Source organism: Lytechinus variegatus, chromosome 10 (genome assembly GCF_018143015.1).
Source record: "Lytechinus variegatus isolate NC3 chromosome 10, Lvar_3.0, whole genome shotgun sequence".
NCBI lineage: Eukaryota > Metazoa > Echinodermata > Echinoidea > Temnopleuroida > Toxopneustidae > Lytechinus > Lytechinus variegatus.
Window position 1 is genome coordinate 36,369,573 of NC_054749.1, and position 17,894 is coordinate 36,387,466.

The 17,894-nt window shown below is 35.5% G+C and overlaps 1 protein-coding gene across 5 annotated transcripts in view; it reads right to left on the bottom strand.

Annotated features, from left to right (window-relative positions):
- LOC121422314 (intraflagellar transport protein 140 homolog) overlaps positions 1-11,697 on the bottom strand; it is a 35,652-nt gene extending 23,955 nt beyond the window's left edge. For 4 of the 5 annotated variants that reach the window (XM_041617273.1, XM_041617272.1, XM_041617271.1 and 1 more), the window contains exons 1-11: positions 11,626-11,697; positions 9,531-9,768; positions 8,925-9,146; positions 7,669-7,796; positions 6,645-6,736; positions 4,625-4,800; positions 3,692-3,786; positions 3,148-3,254; positions 2,427-2,668; positions 932-1,042; positions 93-162 (exon numbers count right to left, since the gene is read on the bottom strand). In XM_041617273.1, coding sequence (XP_041473207.1) covers positions 93-162; positions 932-1,042; positions 2,427-2,668; positions 3,148-3,254; positions 3,692-3,786; positions 4,625-4,800; positions 6,645-6,736; positions 7,669-7,796; positions 8,925-9,146; positions 9,531-9,671 — 1,384 coding nt within the window. In that variant the 5' untranslated portion in view covers positions 9,672-9,768; positions 11,626-11,697. Of the gene's footprint in view, positions 1-92; positions 163-931; positions 1,043-2,426; positions 2,669-3,147; positions 3,255-3,691; positions 3,787-4,624; positions 4,801-6,644; positions 6,737-7,668; positions 7,797-8,924; positions 9,147-9,530; positions 9,769-11,554; positions 11,572-11,625 lie in introns of those variants that run through there. The other variant, XM_041617270.1, reaches the window with a different exon arrangement.
- Positions 11,698-17,894: the final 6,197 nt, after the last annotated feature.

A 17,894-nucleotide genomic window follows, 5' to 3' on the forward strand; every position in this document is an offset into this window, starting at 1 on the left:
GTTTTGAACCTTCACCTGTACACCTCAGTCCAAACCAAATCTAAGTACCCCCCCTGGGGTTTAAAGTTAACCAGCCTATTAAAGTATCTTACCTGTTGCCCTGATGGTTTGACTAATCTCATAGACTACAGCTTGCTTGCCATTCCATACAGCAACATGGTCCTATTTTCACAAACATAAGAAATACAATTATCTTAGGAGGATCAAATGTTAATACTTTATCAGCCTGCTACAAACAATGAAACTCTCTGGTGGTCTCGCATGCAATAAGACAATTCAATACAGCAACAGAGCTGAATTTGAAAATTACTTTGATAATGAAATGAAGTTTGTTGACCTCAAATCACCTTTGATCTTGATCATGTGACCTGCAATGCATGCCGGACAATAAGTGATTCTTGATTTACCCATATGTCAAATTTTCAAGAAAAAGGTCTATATACTTTTAAGTTGACATTTCCCAAAAATAACAATTAACGAGCTACATTTAATGCTAACTAGTTCCTAGGTAGTCTGTGCGCGGCTTCTACCCAACTGCAGATAAATATATATCATATTAATATATTTCATTTCCTTTCTTTTAATTACTTTTTAATTTGAGTTTTATTATAATTAACATACTTTGTTAGTTCTATGTATATTTTTTTTTGAAAAGGGCCTCATCTGATTATTTGATAAGATAAGAAATGTGGAACAATAACTCCATAACTTGAATATGGGATTCTGCAAAAGAATAATTCTACATTTTCTGCTGCCATTCTGTTATAACTAAATAACAACTAACTTGAGGTAATGAATACTTTCAAGGTGCGTGAGTGCTGTCAATAACTAAATATCATATGATTTCTTCTATTGATTTGTTGTTGTTTTAAAAGTTGCTTTTAACATGAAAATCAACTCAGGTAGAGAGTACAACTAAGAGCACTGTTACCTTAGTGTTGCATATTCCTTTGATATGTATATCAGTCTTAATGTCATGATGAGAGCCATTCACAAAGACATCTAGAGAAATAGAACTAGGTCCAGCTTGGACTACAGCAACCTGTAATTGATGAAATCATAAAAAGAGATAAACAAAATACACGGATTCTAGACTATGTGCAATCAAAATTCATGCCTCCACCATTGCCAGAACTAAAAATATGATAGTTATCTTCTAAAATATTTGAATTTTCTTATGCAAATATAAATAAAATTTGAATTAGATTTGTTTATTGAATATAATGAATTATTGCAAGAATGGGGGCTTTTATGATTTAAATCTATGACCTTTGACTTGTTGATCAGTATAAAATAACTATTTTTCCTATCATGAACCTATTAAATAGATGGATAATTAATGCAAGCAATCCTTAGATGCAAAGGTAGTCACCGTCACCCGATTATGTGCATCTTAATGAGAACAAACAGGTGTTTTGACAATAGCGACTACCATGATAAGAAAGACCTGTCTGATCATTATATCTTGATTATTGTTGGCTGATGCCCTGATTCAGAATATGCCTTTCAATCAACATTCTTCAGATTTGGAGCCGGAAAATTGAGAAGAAAATTTTTGTGATAAAAAATGTGTTATTATTCAATGCGCAAACTTCTGCTCAGACATTGGGTGATTTCAAGTCCGGTGTTGGCCTTAATGTTGGTGTTGAAATTTGGATTGCTTCCCCTAGCTCCATAACTTATTCAGAGATTGTAAACCTAATCCAGATCACATTATTGCACGTCTTAACAACTAGTAAGTGACTTTTCGGGACCATCTTCATTCTATGTTTGGTGTTATTATCGTGTAAAAATTGACCTAACACCAACAACAAAAGGTTACTGAACACTGAACTTGAAATCAACCATTGAGAGATATACTGGATACAATCACTACATGTTATGTACCATTTATCTCTGGAATAAAAGAGACAAACTCTGAAAAAATTTGATAAATGATGAATAATCAATCGCAACATTGCCTCTACTAAAACTATGCATACACTTTCCCAAACTAAAAATGTGGAACTAAGATTACCAAGGGTAAAACAGACAAGCATATCCATTTTCCAGGACTTCCCAAGTGATTAATCAACTTCTGTAAATACAATTTGTGCAAATTACAAACTGCTTCAGACCTAATTCAATGTGACCATCATATAATAAAAATAGACTAACATGAAGAGAATGCTATTCAGATGAAAATTAAAGTTTGTGAATTCATTACATAACAGATGAATGTCCATCTCTTTATAGGTCTATGCTCCTCTGAGCCAAGTTTGAATTTGATCCTTTGTTCTGATCCTTTAATAAAGATCAATATTAAAAGATCCTCCTGAGGAGTTCCATTGTAGCTATTGGTAAAACAACCCTCCAGGAACATCCTCTCAACCCCTTCCACCCCCCCCCCCCCGGCCCAATTAGTAAGAATAAAGAGGAATACAGACCTGATCTTTCATACTAGCACTCATGATGTGTTCATTGAGAATAACTACTCCACTGAAGCTATTAGTAGCTAGTAGATCCCTCCTTGAACCCCATTTGATCTGACCAAGTTGACCTTCTAGGTTACAAGGGACCTGAAGTTTCCATTTGGTTTCTCCTTCCTGTCTACGCCCTAAGACACCAGGAACAGGTGAGTAGCGCCACATAGCTACCCGACCCTTGTCTGTACCTCCAGCCAATAAACCTGCATTCAAAACACATATCAAACTTGCTTTAACAACTATTCTAGCTGAAGCTTATAGATTATCAAACAACTGGCAAATTATATGCCAAATGAAGAGTTGTGTAGTTGAGTGGTAGATTTTTATTTGCCTATTATATACTTTTCATGATATAGAGAAATACATAGAGATGATAATTCTCAATAAATCTTGAATTCCTTGAAAAAATTACTTTAATGGAAAAATCATACAAAATACAAAATAATCTTACTGGTGTGCATTTGGTTTCATGAAGTTAACTGTCTTCTTCATAGTTAGAATTTAATGCAATTTTTCTCTCAATCATTTTACTTTGTCATGAAAGTTGAGATGAAATTGATTGGTACTATCACCCTGAAACCAGCTTTATCTTCAAACTGAGTTCAGCAACCTTTCCCTTACTCTCAAAACCAAAACCAAACTAGAAATCCCCATAGCCTCTTTTGATACTAGGAAATCTTACCCTTTTTTGAAGAGTACGCAACACATGTGATATTTTCCCCCATCTCAAAGCCGATATTCTTATCCAGAGCAAGAACATAGTTATCATCCTTATCAAGATCCCACATCCTAATTGAAGAAAAGAGAGAAAAGATAAAAAGAGTGGGAATTGAAAAATGTGAATTCATTTTATTTCATTTTTAAATGCAAGAGAGATAAAAATGAAAGATTGTTTATATGAATAAGAAAAACATGAAAAAAATGAAACAGATGGAATGCAGTCTCACCTGCATTATACAATACATAAGAGCAGTGCTATGCAGGCAAGACAAAAATGTAGGATGAAATGAAAATAGAATATTACATCAATGTATAATTACTGACAGTACTTAAGAATGTAGCATTGAAAAACAAAACAAAACTCAAAATGATAGACTTGTTTTTGTTAACATGATAACAAAATACTATTCAGCAGATCAACTCGAAATTTGTTCCAAGTATCGATATAGGGGTTACCAAGAGTACCATAGGGTTAACACTCAGAAGGAAAGGAAGAGATTGTTTACCTGACTAATGATTCTCCAGATGCTGTTGCTAGAAGACCCTTACCAGCCCAAACCATGTCACAGTCACTATCATTAGGTTTACCACTTAACTTCACCTATATACAATACAAAACAATACACATGTCACAGTCACTATCATTAGGTTTACCACTTAACTTCACCTATATACAATACACATACATTGAAAATTTATCAAAGACTGGTCACAAGAAAATAAAAATATTATTTCATATACCTTTTTAATAGGGACATTTCAAATTGCCTACTGATAAGTGGAATGCAATGTAAGTACATCATAAAAGGTTGATTTTGTAAGTTGGTGGAGTGAAACAGTAAAAGAAACCCAGCATGCCCAAACTCAACCAATGATGCCAGACATCTCAATTGTTTGTGATGACTTGAATTTGTCTTTTACTACAACAGTGAACAGTCAAAGTACTGGTATGATGTGTTTCTGGGTACTCTGTATATCATGGTGCTCCACGCCACCAATTTTGTATGCAGTTAACCAAAAAAAACCCCAGACTATTGTGGCATGAATACGAAGCAGGCAGCAAGTCAACATGCAAAACAAAAGGTCTATATTACCATCATGGTATCAAGGTCAATATTCGAGGGTAATGGTCTAAGTGACCTTCGGTACACAAAAAACAGTCCGCAACGAGTGTTTCAGCTTCCTTTTATCTCTCTTTCTCTATCTCTCTCTCACACACACACACACACACACTTTTCAAAAAAACTCGTGTAATTTTGTTTTTTTTTCCTTCATTGAAAGTTGAACAAAATAGAAAAAGTACTATTTTCCATATTGAGCACATTCTCTTTTTAAAACGTTTTCTTATATTTGTTTGCCTACATACACTCATACATCCTCCAACATCTCAATTATTTCTTCTTAGAATGTTCCACCAGTCAATAAACAATCTTCCTCACCTTCATCATTTCTGTCAGCTTTCCATCTTGTGAAACACTGTATTGAGATAGAGCCATTGACTTAGTTACAACCACCATGACATTCCGATGGCTATTATACAGCAATTTCTTGACTGGGCCTTCTACAGATACAGCCTGGGACATGTTGCCCTTGTCATCCATGAAAACAATGTGACCTGAAGAAAAAGATATTAAACAGAGACAATGTGTAGTATGATATTGATGGATAGAAAGTAGACAGAGGGTTTCATGCAGATGTAGAATTTGTAAGAAGCACAGGACTGCTTGGCAAAGACAAATAGGGTAGGTTGGTATAGTCATGCCATGAGGACAGATGATGCACAAGATTTAGCAAGAGGGTTCTTGAGGTCTGAGGAGGGGAAACTCAAAAAAGACATGGAATAAAGTAAACATGTGGAGGACAGTAGAAAGGATGGATTGAGGATGGAAGATGCACTAAATTACAACAAGTGGAAGGAGTGGTTTGCGGCCAATGTGTAGTGAATCCGGCATAACCGTGATTCAGGCCACAGTAGTTCAACATGGACAAAACTGGGGGGTCTTTCACAAAGCTGTCCATAGGTAACTTAGGACTTTATGTACAACTTAAGCCACAACTTTATGCATGACTGGTAATCCTTTCTTGGGTATTGAATCAGATTCTCAATCATTTAAATTCCCATTAACTACAGTGGAAATATATTTCTAGATTAAAAATTGCACTCTCATTATGTTAATTCGGGAAAACTCTTGGAATCTTAAAGCACCCATGAACTGATCATCAGTTGTTCTTCAAATCATGTGTATCTTATGAACAATTTTTTAAATGACCCCTATTCAAAGATTTAAAACTACTGAGTGAGTCAATGTGATATGGATCAGTCCAAAGACTGAGCGCCAAGAAATCTGGGATCCCCACTAAAGAGGTACTTGTGTCATTTGACAAAGCAGCAATCTCGATTTGCCTCAATTAAATAATATGAGTCAATTAAAGCATGACTCTTTGTAGCAGGTAAATCAAGACCAATGAAAACTTGATTATCATCTTCCACAAGAAAGGGTCACCAGCCATTCGTAAATTTGTGTATGAATTATAAACAGCTTTATCAAAGTTCTGCCAGAGGGATATATCCATCTCTGAATACACTAAATGCTGTATAGGTTTGTTAGAGTTAAAGGGATGGTCCAGGCTGAAAATATCTATCTCTTAATACATAGAGTAGAATTCACTGAGCAAAATGGCAAAAAATTATCAAAATCGGATAACAAATAATAAAGTTATTGAAGTTTTAAGTTAAGCAATATTTTGTGAAAACAGTCGTCATGAAAATTCATTAGGTGGGCTGATGATGTCACATCCCCACTTTCCGTTTTCTTATGTTATCACATAAAATCATAATTTTTTCATTATTCCATACTTGTGTGAATAATACGTCTCCCTTACAATGAAATAAGTTGCAGCAACAAATATCTAATGCACTAAACCAGTTGTCAATCTAATTTTTCGAGTTCGTGGAGGAAAAAAAATTGAATAAATCTGATTTCATATAATAAAATACAAAATATCAAGTGGAGATGTGACATCATCAGCCCACCTAATGAATATTCATGACTGTTTTCACAAAATATTGCTCAACTTTTAAATTCAATAACTTTGTTATTTGTTATCCGATTTTGATGAAATTTTCAGCATTTTGCTCAGTGAATTCTACTCTATTAAGCTATAAATACTTTCAGCCCGGACCATCCCTTTCAAGCTAGGCTATTCAAAGTACTATGGATACACACAGAGATGTTATATCATACAAGTATAACATTAAATCATTTAATTTTGGTTGTAAATTTGAATATAAAACTAACTGTCCCAAAGTGATTGTGAAATTTTGTTTGCAATGCATTTCTAAACTGGAAATGCCAACAGATAACAAGAGAATTGTCGGTCAAACATCTCTTTGATATAATGTGGACCAAATTCATTTCTCGTACATGCAGGTACTATTGGAAAAGAAATGCAACTTACCTTCCTCTCCTCCTACAAAGCAAGCATTGCCATCCGCTATTAGACTGGATGAACCCTTGTACAAATTTGAACTCCATGGGGCACTCCGTTCACTTTACACCATAAATTGAAAAAAGAAGAGAAATTGAGTGGAAATCTACATTGACAAAGAAAAAACAGCTAATATGAAGGTGAGAGTGAATTGGAAGAGGTTTATTTTAGAGAGATTATTGAAAGAGACACCGATATAAAGTGACATAAAAATATCTAATTTCTAAGAATATAGAGCTGTTTGCCAATTGGTAAATTTTCTGGGAGCAATCCTTTATGTTTTGACCTGAATCCATACACATTACAAAAGCCACGTAGATAAGACTACATCACCTCTCCCCAACTCCCAGTTAAATTTTTAGAGCATAGCCACGATTGTTCTTTTCATACTTTCTTTTAATCTTGCTATCAATATTGCACTACTGATTTATTCTATAAATGTATTAAAGCAAATGTGACAGGACACACTAATTAGTATGATTGTTAAATTAGTAATTACATGAATGTATAAATTGCAACATTTGCATGCTAATGGATAATAAACAAAACAATACAAACAATTAAAGACAAGAAATATCACTCACAGTAATTACCACCCCCTACCCCCCATCCAATGCCGTTACCATGGAAAAACAGTTTCCAATAAATGGAGAAAAAATTTTTACCCAATTTTTGCCACAAATATAAAAATCATCAATACATGCAAAAATGTGCCTTAAGACCAATGTTTATAAAAAAATTCATGAGAATTATGTTAAAAGTGAGAACGTAAGTTGATCCACAACATTTGCAATGGACCAACCTGCCAATAACTTGATAGTTAGGGCAACAATGACTTAATTTAATCTGCACACAACTCATTAAGTTACATGTATATACCGGTACTGAACATTTCTAGTCAGGACAACACTTCAATGAAAGAAACCAGGATTTGGGGTGATTGCACCCCTTTCAAACTTCATTTGGAGAAGGTAAAAAGGATAGTTGTTCTTACTCATCCTGTTTTGGTCCACCATAGGGAAATAAACATTGGGTTGGTGTCTGTTGAGATGGTAATTGACTAATAGGATTACTAGTCAGATGACCTTTTCCATCACTCTTCCACATGATCAATGTTCCTTCCTATAATCAATGTTAATCAAGAAAGCTAGAATTAGTAATCTCCTTCGATATTCCTGATTATTGCATAACAGACCTACATAAAGTGATACAAGACTCGATTATCACTAACAAGGGCAAGAATGCTATGATATTGATTTTTTTGTCAAATTAGATAAATTCAATGGCTTATAACAGAATGTTAAATCTTCTTGTGGAGTCAAGCAAGGAATAAGTTTTGTTGACCAAGAATTTTTTTTTGTAGTTTCCAAAGAAGTTAAAAGACAATTTGTATTGTTATGCCATTTCGTTATTAGTATTTATGTATGTCCTGTTTCGGCTATTCTATTTGCCCAGATATGTCATGGTCATTATTCATCCTACGTTTGTATTCATTCCTTTGTTTTGAACAATTTGAATGTTAAATAAAGTGATGAATCAGCCTCGCGCCCACTACTCTCAATATCTCTAGGTTACTGTACTCTGGTAATTACAGTGTAGATGCAAACATCCTTTAGTGAGGTTGAATTGTACTTTGACTCAAACTGACATGGGGAAGACAACCTTCTTCTTCAAAAGCTCAATCTCTTCTGCCCTCTTCCCGCTAAATTTGTGCTCTAACTGGCTTGAAAAGAAAGCCTCCTATACCTATTGGGGGTACATTATTGCTACCCCCAGCTGACTCTTGATTGGTCAAGAGATCAACCCAGCCAAGTATATCCAGGGATGCTTAAATGCATACCTGAATACAGTTTGAACATTGTTCACCACACTAAAGCAAATTTAAATAGCCTGATGCAACCCAATAGGGGTAGCCAATTTCACATTACAACAAATACAAGATAAAGATACATCCTTTGTTCAAATACATGTATATCAATTTGCAGCTTTATGCATAGAACTCCAAAATCATGCATGTGCATTTGATATCATATCAGAGAGATATAAAAACTCAGATTAATACAGAGTTCATCTTAACAAGAAACTGATAGATCCATGAGAATCCAGGTGGGGGGGGGAGGTCACGACAAGATTTGCAGATGATTTTTTACTGACTATTTTGTTCTCAACCAATCAGATGCAATGACTTCAGTAGCCTATAACATGTCAGTGAATGAAGAACCTCTTCATAAAACACTTGCCAAGTCTCACCTTATCCCCTGATAATAAACGTTGACCCTTGGCGCTCCATTGAAGCAAGCAGACCTGAGCCTTGTGAAGTTTGGTGGCTTCCTGAAGCTGCTGATCTTGCTCATTCCAGATTAATATCTCTCCACTCTCCCATCCTACAGCCACTGAAGGATGGGTAGGATGCCAGGCCAATGAGGTGGAGTAGCAAGAACGTTGAAGATTAGCTGCTGGAAGGGCTTGACCCTAATTAACAATACACATAAATCAATCTTCTTTTATTCAGAGGAAGAGCAAATAAACGATGACAGGCAGTGATATAGAAAATTCATAGAATTATTATTCACGAGTGATTTTTCAAAGGTTATGAACTCATGTTCCGTTTCATAAGCAATTATTTAATTTTAATATTGACAAGGGAAAGATATTGAAATGTTTTAACTTACATCATCCACTAGAAATTAAACCACACCAAAAATATCAACACACAAATTGAATTCACAGTATTTTCTTTCATAAAAATATTGTTCCTTTAAGATGAAAAGCAATCACTCTACGTAGAAAAAAATAATAAAGATGGGTCATGAAAAATAAAAAATATTTCTCGAGAGAAACAAAAACTTTCCTTACCTCTTCATTGAAAATGTTGATGACACCTCCGCCTTGCTGGCCTCTCATTGCAATAGCAAGTAAAGGTTGTTCATTATGCCATGATATATCAACATGGCTAGTTGAGCCTGACTGAACTCGATGATCAAAGAAAATAGCCATCTTGGATACAACAACCTTCTTCTTTCAAAATGATGTGGTTTCCATATAAAATTATAGGTCCGTCCTCGGACCTAAGAGGTAAATGAGCAATATGATTCTGTAGAAAATAAACAGGAAGGGTAATCTTTTTCATTTTTGCAAAGTGAAAAAGGCTATGTTGTTCATACTTCAATTTTCTAATCTTAAAACAGTCAATTGAATTAGAGTAAGTGAAGTTACTAAAGGTATCTGTTATTTGCTTTGAAATTGTTGAACATCCATTTGAAGAAACTATCTTTTCCCTTTAAATATTATAGTTTTCAGAAAATTATAGTTTTCAGAAAATTATAGTTTTCAGAAGACAACAAATAATGTTCAGCAATATTATGTGAAAACAGTAACATGCAGGTCAACATAAATATTCATTAGGTGGAGTGATCATGTCCCCGCTTTCCAATTTCTTATGTTATTACATGAAATCACAACCATTTCATATTTTATACATGCGTGCACGATATATTATCCTTATAACAGTCAACACTAATTGCTGATGTAGTTTACGGTACACCATGTGGAGTACAGTGGATAGAAGAAGAGAAGAAATGGATTGGCGAGCCAAGCCTATTCTAACGTTAGTTAGAAAGCCTTTCGTGAAACAGTAAGATTGGAACTCAACTAACTCCGTGGCTGGTGGATAAAGATATGACTAACTAGTCCAGGTGTTGAGAAACGGGCCCCTGGGTAGCCTGGAGACGTCTGGGAGTAAAAGTCATCTACTCAATGTAGGGTTACTCCCACTGACGCCTGAATATATAGGCTCCACACACCAAGGGAAAAGACAACTATAAAAATGCGCCAAACTGCCAGTTATGTTTAGAATCTGAGGTATCACTTCTGTACATGGGTTAAAATATCGGTTGGCAACGTTTGGCATAAAATGAAGTTATGGTTACAAAATGACGACAAAATGCGATAAAATAATAAAAGTAGAAGAGAGTTTACTTACATTTGTTGTCATCGCCATCTTTGATCCTTTGTTAATGCAACCTAGTTACGTGACCCGCTTCAGCGGGACATTTTAGCACTTTTTAATCTACCACCGCTCAAGATCTTGCCGCCCTCTATACTGTACGCGTCACGTAACTAGGTTGCATTAACAAAGGATCAAAGATGGCGATGACAACAAATGTAAGTAAACTCTCTTCTACTTTTATCATTTTATCGCATTTTGTCGTCAATTTGTAACAATAACTATCCTTTTTTGCCAAACGTTGCCAACCAATATTTTTACCACTACCAGGAGACGATGGTCGGACAGCGCTCGGCGGCCGCTTTTCACCAAAATTGCAGCAGATCAATGCGGCCGGAACGGCGTAACGAAAAATATGCGAAGCTTTTGGAGCGGATTTCTTTCTTCTTTTTTCTCGATAAGAACAAAATGCTATGCCTTGGAGCGATTTCTTTTTTTTTTTTTCGCAATAAGACAAAAATGCTATGCCTTGGAATAGAAATTTGGGTGTAAAAATGGGGGTCCCCTCCGCGGCACATACTGAGTGCCCCCCCCCCACAGGCGTGCAATTGGCCCCAAAAGCCTCCAGGCTAAGTAAGTGGGTGGAGCGTAGTTACAGTAGTGGTAGTCAAGTGAAGTGGAGCCTGCACGAACATCGCTTGAGCTGAGGTACGGTAGGTCTAGCTATCCGAACCCTCGGCCTCGGCCGAGCCCGACTCGAGATACCGCACCGTACGGTATACCGTACCGTACCGCCTCCGCTCCGGTACGGTACTGCATGTCGGCGATCCGAAAATCAATGCCACAATGGCAACAAATGCCTTCAAAACAACTAATTCGACTCTACCTTTCTTCATTTTAATAATACAAATTATAATTCATGTTCAAAAATTACATTTTATAACGATAATTCCAAACTCCCTACATATAATACTTGACAACGCATGATTTTAACCAAATACTCACACGGTAATCGGTTGACAACGGTTGGTGGGTGAAGCTATTTCTTCTAAAGTTAGCGAAACAAATTAAGGCCGAATATTATCATAGCGCTAGCGCTTGCTAGCTAATGCCAATTTGATGAGTAGGAAACAACGAAAATATCCCTCTTAGCTCAGCTCAGTTTAGAGACCGTTCAAGAGAGATGTATAGACTCAAATATTCATTTCAATATTTAATTCCAAATCGCCGTTCACATTGTAACTTTCGACTGCTGGTTACAATAATAATATATACTGAAGATGGCAACTCTAAAAGCACAACTTTATAGTGAGAATAATATTGACAAAATACTTTCATACACGGTATTTGATTAGAGACCGGAGCCCGGGGAGGAGATAACAAAACAATAAACATGAATGGAATGATAAGGGATGATAATAAAGACAAACCGGTACCCCCTTATACCCAGCATTGAACCAACTAGTAAGGTATATCGCCATCTACACCAAACATAGGCAAATCACTATGAACGTGAGTATCCGGCTACTAAAATGATTTCAAAACTAGCCTTAGGCCCTGTGATTTGACTCGGCAAAATCAAACCATATCTACTCGTCCATCGGATGAGATAAACAAAATATCAAAATTGGACAAGGAATAACAAATTTATTGCATTTTAAAGTCTTGCATTATTTCGATGCCTATGCATATTCATCCCGGGGGGCAGTTCCATTCACGAGTAGATAGGATGATGCGCGACCATGGGGTCTCGAAAAGCACCCTAAACACGTAATTTCCATATTCTGAAAATGCACCCCTTAACAAGTATTTGCGTGTGAAACCCTACCCTTAACAAGTATTGGAAACAAAACGATACTCTTGGCAAATATTCCCTGAAATGAACCCCTACAGGGGCGGGTCCAGCTTTCGCCAATAGGGGGGGGGCCGAAAAATATTTTGATCAACATTTTTTTTATTGGCCGCTACAATCTGGCTTTTTTTGTTGGTTTTTCAGGGGGTAGTCCTAACTAAAGACTGAAGTTTTAAGTATATGTTAGTATTTATTGCTAAAACACTATAAGGTATCTCATGTGGTCTTAATATATAATGCGAGCGCGAAGCGCGAGCTAAAAATCTTTGATATTTTATGTCCTTAGAACTGAAGATTCAGAGCAGTTTTTATAATCATGAACAAAGATAAGTATCCGACTAAACAATGCGAGCGCGAAGCGCGAGCCGAAATGTTATCATATAGTAACGTGAAAAGTGACTCAATTAGGACTGTTTTTAGTGATTAATGAAGAGGATACAAGTATCACCAATTAAATAATGAGAGTGCGAAGCGCGAGTTCAAAATTTCTTATATTCCGACCTGAAAAAAATGAACAGTCTAAGCGCGTTTTTATTTAAATAAACAAGCTGTGTGTCTCAAACAATTAAATGCGAGCACGAAGCATGAGCTTAATTTTTTGATATACTGACATGATAAAGGAGCATTTTGACAAATTCCGGTAAGAATTTCCAAAGAGCATAGGTTTCTCACAAATCAAACAATGCGAGCGCGCAGCGCGAGCTGAACATTTTGATACACATTAACAATTTGTGTAAATCAAACAAAATAATGAAAGCTTGATGTGCGAGCTAAAAAAAATTGTGTGCAAATTGATATCAGAACTGGATATATTGTATATATATTGGTTATATATTAGTGTCATTTAACCTTCTTGAATGGGATTCATTACACAGGCAATGCGAGCGCGAAGCGCGAGCGAAAAATTTTATATAAAGTCTATTTTCCAATTCTTCCCCTCACCTTTTTTTGGGTATCCTTTCGGGGTCGGGCCGGTCGTTACGAGGCTGTAAATTACCCATCATGGGTAAAATACCTCTTTCTTACCTTTCTTTCTGTTTTTCGTAGTTTCTATCAAGGTAAAGAGTACACTTTTTTCTGCAGGTTGTCAAAAAATAGGGGGGGCCGGGGCCGGCTCGGCCCCCTCCTGGATCCGCGCCTGCCCTAAACAAGCCTTGTTACGGGTCCTTTGGTTGGCGGCTTATACCTTATTTGGTTTAGTACGACCCCACCTTCTACACCTCGCGCAAATAGGACTCTAAACACGTAGTGTTGGGGCAAAAAGGACATCCTTTATAAAACATTTTAATTTTGTTTTATCATCCCCGCAAATTCGACCCTAAACACGTAATTTTCCTAGCGAAATAGATACATTTTTTCATTATTTTTGTGTTTTTGACACCTTTTTCACGTTACGTACGTAACGTGCCCTATCGTGAAAAGGACATCCTTCTTTACGTGTTTTTTTGGTCGCGCATGGTATCCACTCGTCAATGTAAGTGCCCCCCCCCCGGGATATTCATGCAAAAAAATGTTCCGGGAACTGTGTCATATTACTTTTTTTCTTGTATGATTATTATATGAAAGTTTCAACTTTGCCCATAAGCAGTGACAAAAAAATGGATTGACAACTGATGTCTTGTGTAAGATATTCATTGCCATAATGTATTTTGGAGCTACACGTAATGATCATGATTTCAGGCTAGGGCTTATAGAAACTTGCATGGGGACATGATATCATCAGCACACTTAATGTTTATTTTTGGCGGTGCTTAAGTTTAAAATCCCGGAATATTCATTTTCATCGGTGAATTTAGATTCAGCCCGCGGAGCACCCAGTTTATTTGTTTCTCTTTGAGACAAAAAACGAATATCATTGACTAAACAACAATTTTGTTTTGGCCGATGTATCAATGAAGAGTAGAGTGTACCAAGCCTATGTTTCAGAAGACTATAAATCAAAAATTCAAATATACTAACCGGGAATAATTATATCCCAAAGTTCAAATTCGATTGCTGCTTGCTTAATTTGTTTTGAATACAGTCTCTTCAACAGCGCTACGTGCCTATTCCAAACGGCTAAGTGAATAATACAAGTGGATATTTTTTTGGTGTGGGGGTATTTTGTTATGTTTCAGGGAAAAAATAATAAAATCAATCAAGTCATGCACAATCACAAAATATCATCACTTCATTTTCATTTCGATAGGTTCTAATTTTTTTTATTAATAATTAATGAAAGTCTCCACAAAATTCAATCTCGCTCCCTCTCACCGCATGCATGGTCATTCTATTTTCAGTGACATTTTGATATTCAATCAATCATGGTTGTCATATTTTGTTTTGTTTCCTGGTTTAAATAAGTCTTTCCCTGAATATATAGGTCAATTCCTGTATGGTTTAGACACCATCTTCTTTACGTTTTGTATGGGGTAATCCAAACTTTGCCGATGTGCATATACGGGTTCGTCTGATAACCATTTGGTCTTATCACCATTGATGCTATCCATCGTTTTGTCTAATTACATTATGCATAGCTTTTTGTGTACTAAAACTCTGCGCAACACCACTTAGGCTAAATATTGTAGTTGACCTACGAACCAAATGTTCATAAAGAAAATCATTAGATAAAGTAGATAACAAACCAGTTAGATTTTAGACTAAAAACGATCTAGACTAAGTGGTCATTAGGCTAAGTGAAGTGTAGTGTAGATTAACTGTAAATACACAAATTGATAGTAGACCAAATTGGTCTTGCGCATAGGCGGCGGATGCGGGGGGGACGTGTCCCCCCCTAAATTTGAAGTGGGGGACGGTCCCCCCCCCCTAAATTGTTTGCTGATGAACTTTTTTTTTTTGCTTGTCAATATTTTTTGCCTGTGTCCCCCTCAAATTTTCGGTAGATGACCTTTTTTTTTGCTTGTCAACAAATTTTGGTGATCCCCCTAAAATGTTAGGCTTCCGCCGCCAATGGTCTTGCGGTGCTATCTGAGAAATTGACCAAGTGAAATTATTCTCTTGCGCTGATTGACTCAATACACTAGACATTATAGTACTATATACTGCCATCTCTTGACGGTAGTAGGACAGAATTGAACTTGAATAAATCTAGATCAGTGTTCCCGACAAACCTGAACAAAATATTGTAATAAATGCATAAACCAGAGGCGGTCCTATCATATTATGATCAGGAGGGGGTAAATGATTCTCGTTACTTCAGGTAATTCGATTTTAAAAAAAATATGTGGAGCAAGAACGGAAAGTTTTGGGTCTCGTAAAACTGTAACTCTGTTATTACATCATCTTCCGTTTTCCTACTACTCTAAATATCCTCAACTTTATACATCCTCGTCCATCTTCTTCCAAACTTAATTTTCAATCCTCTGTTATTCTCCACCAATCCTTTCATTACAAATGTGAAATAAATAAATCATCAGATGGGTTATAATCCCCCCTTAAAGGTAGAGATAATTACGGTAGAGATATATGGCGCTATACAAATGTACATCATCATCATCATCAGATGATGAAATGCAATATCAGCACAGAATATGACATCGAGTTACCACATGAAAATGCCCCCCCCCCCTTTGCATTCAATTGTTTGCATAATGGAGCATTTCTCCAGTTCATTACCCCCCCCTGATGTTATTTGTCATACCATCCTCAGAACTTCTTCTCGTGCTCAATATCTTCTCTCTTTCTGACCTTTTCTTTCCCTCTTTATTTCCTTCTCTTTTGGGACCATTTTCTAACAACCTTCCCCCACTTTCTCTGTAATACATCAACACTCAAAAGTGAAAGCAAATTAAATAAAAGAATGCAAGTAGCTTTATTCGTGTAATGCTTAAAAATATAGCACATTTAATAGTCATCTTTATTTACATGTATATGGGTATATAGGTAGGCAAAGCCTCCAAAGATACCATCAGGTTTTTTTTTATTAAATTCTTCACAAAAAAATGAAGAATTCACATTTTATCTATTTTTCTATCATATCACAATTTACTGGTACAAAAGTAGTACATGTACATATTCTTAATTGTGGTAGATTGTATACTGTTAGCATATTTCCATCAGAGAATTAAAAAAAAAATAATTTAAGAGAACTTTTGGCATAACCTAACATAGAATATAAACAGTCATTAGAAGAGAGAAAAAAATATACACACTGGCTTAGCACATGCTAGGTTGAGGTTAGAAATTGTACAGTAGGATAAAAAAGAAAATCTTCCTAAATCTGAATTGTGAAACTGTCATTTACTATAGTTTTCCATTACAAATTCAAGAATATATCTGACCCCCAAACAATGAACTAAGGTCATATCTAAAAATTGGACATGGTTATTGTTAATGTTCTATATGGAATACAAAAAGGAGGTATAGGTAACAGATCTTAATCCAATCAAATATGAGATACAGATTTTAAAGAGATGGAAATTCATGAATGAGAATGGAAAACTGAATACATGAACGTGCATTGATTTATTATAATAATCCTGGGAAGCATTCTTATATCATTTACTTCCACAATTCTAAACAGTCCTTTTCATATGGCAAATTACATTTTGGCACCATACAAATTCTGACTTTCTGGACAAAATGAAAACACTTTGAATTTAACTCAAAATGGATCATGTATAGAATTGAACTATGATGAAACCATCTTAAAATATATGAAAAAAAAAGACAGTCATTAAAAATCATACTCTCATTTACTTATAATTTGAATATCATAAAAGTGATAGCAGTTCATGCATTGGGAACTGAACTTTAAAAAGACACAAGCGTTTTCATGAAAGTTATTCTGAGAGTCAATTTATCAGCTGTAATGAGTGAGAAAATGGCAAAGCTTAAGAAGGCGTTAAGTGTCATAATTAAAAAAAAATCATCTTATTTTCTGTGAATGGTAACCTGATATTATGAGAGGACTATCATTTGGCAAATAAAGATGAATAATAAATAATAATGACTGTGATGTGATCAAAGAAGTGAGAAATAACACAATTTTCATGATTTTCTTAACAATGCCCATGGGCAATTACATTGTTTAATACTAGGCGATACTGTTGATAAACTAAGAGAGGATATGGGAGAATCAATACTTTTCCTATAAATATATGAATATAAAAATACAATCACCATACATAGGAGGCAGTCTTTTATAATTATCAATTAGTATTGTCTGCCTATACAATACATTATTCAGTAGAAAACATCTTTCTTCATCTTAAAAACAAAACAAATCTGTCCTCTCATCTGAGGCATTTCATAGAAATGATCAGTCAGAAGTTTCTTCGGAAAACAAACACTATTTTGGCATAATTCTTTTTTTTTTACCTATAAACATATAAAACAAGATAACAAATAGCCTTTTAAAAAATCAGAAAAGATGATTCAGGACGTCTTCTTTTCTTCTTGCATAGTTTTTAGTCTTTCTTTC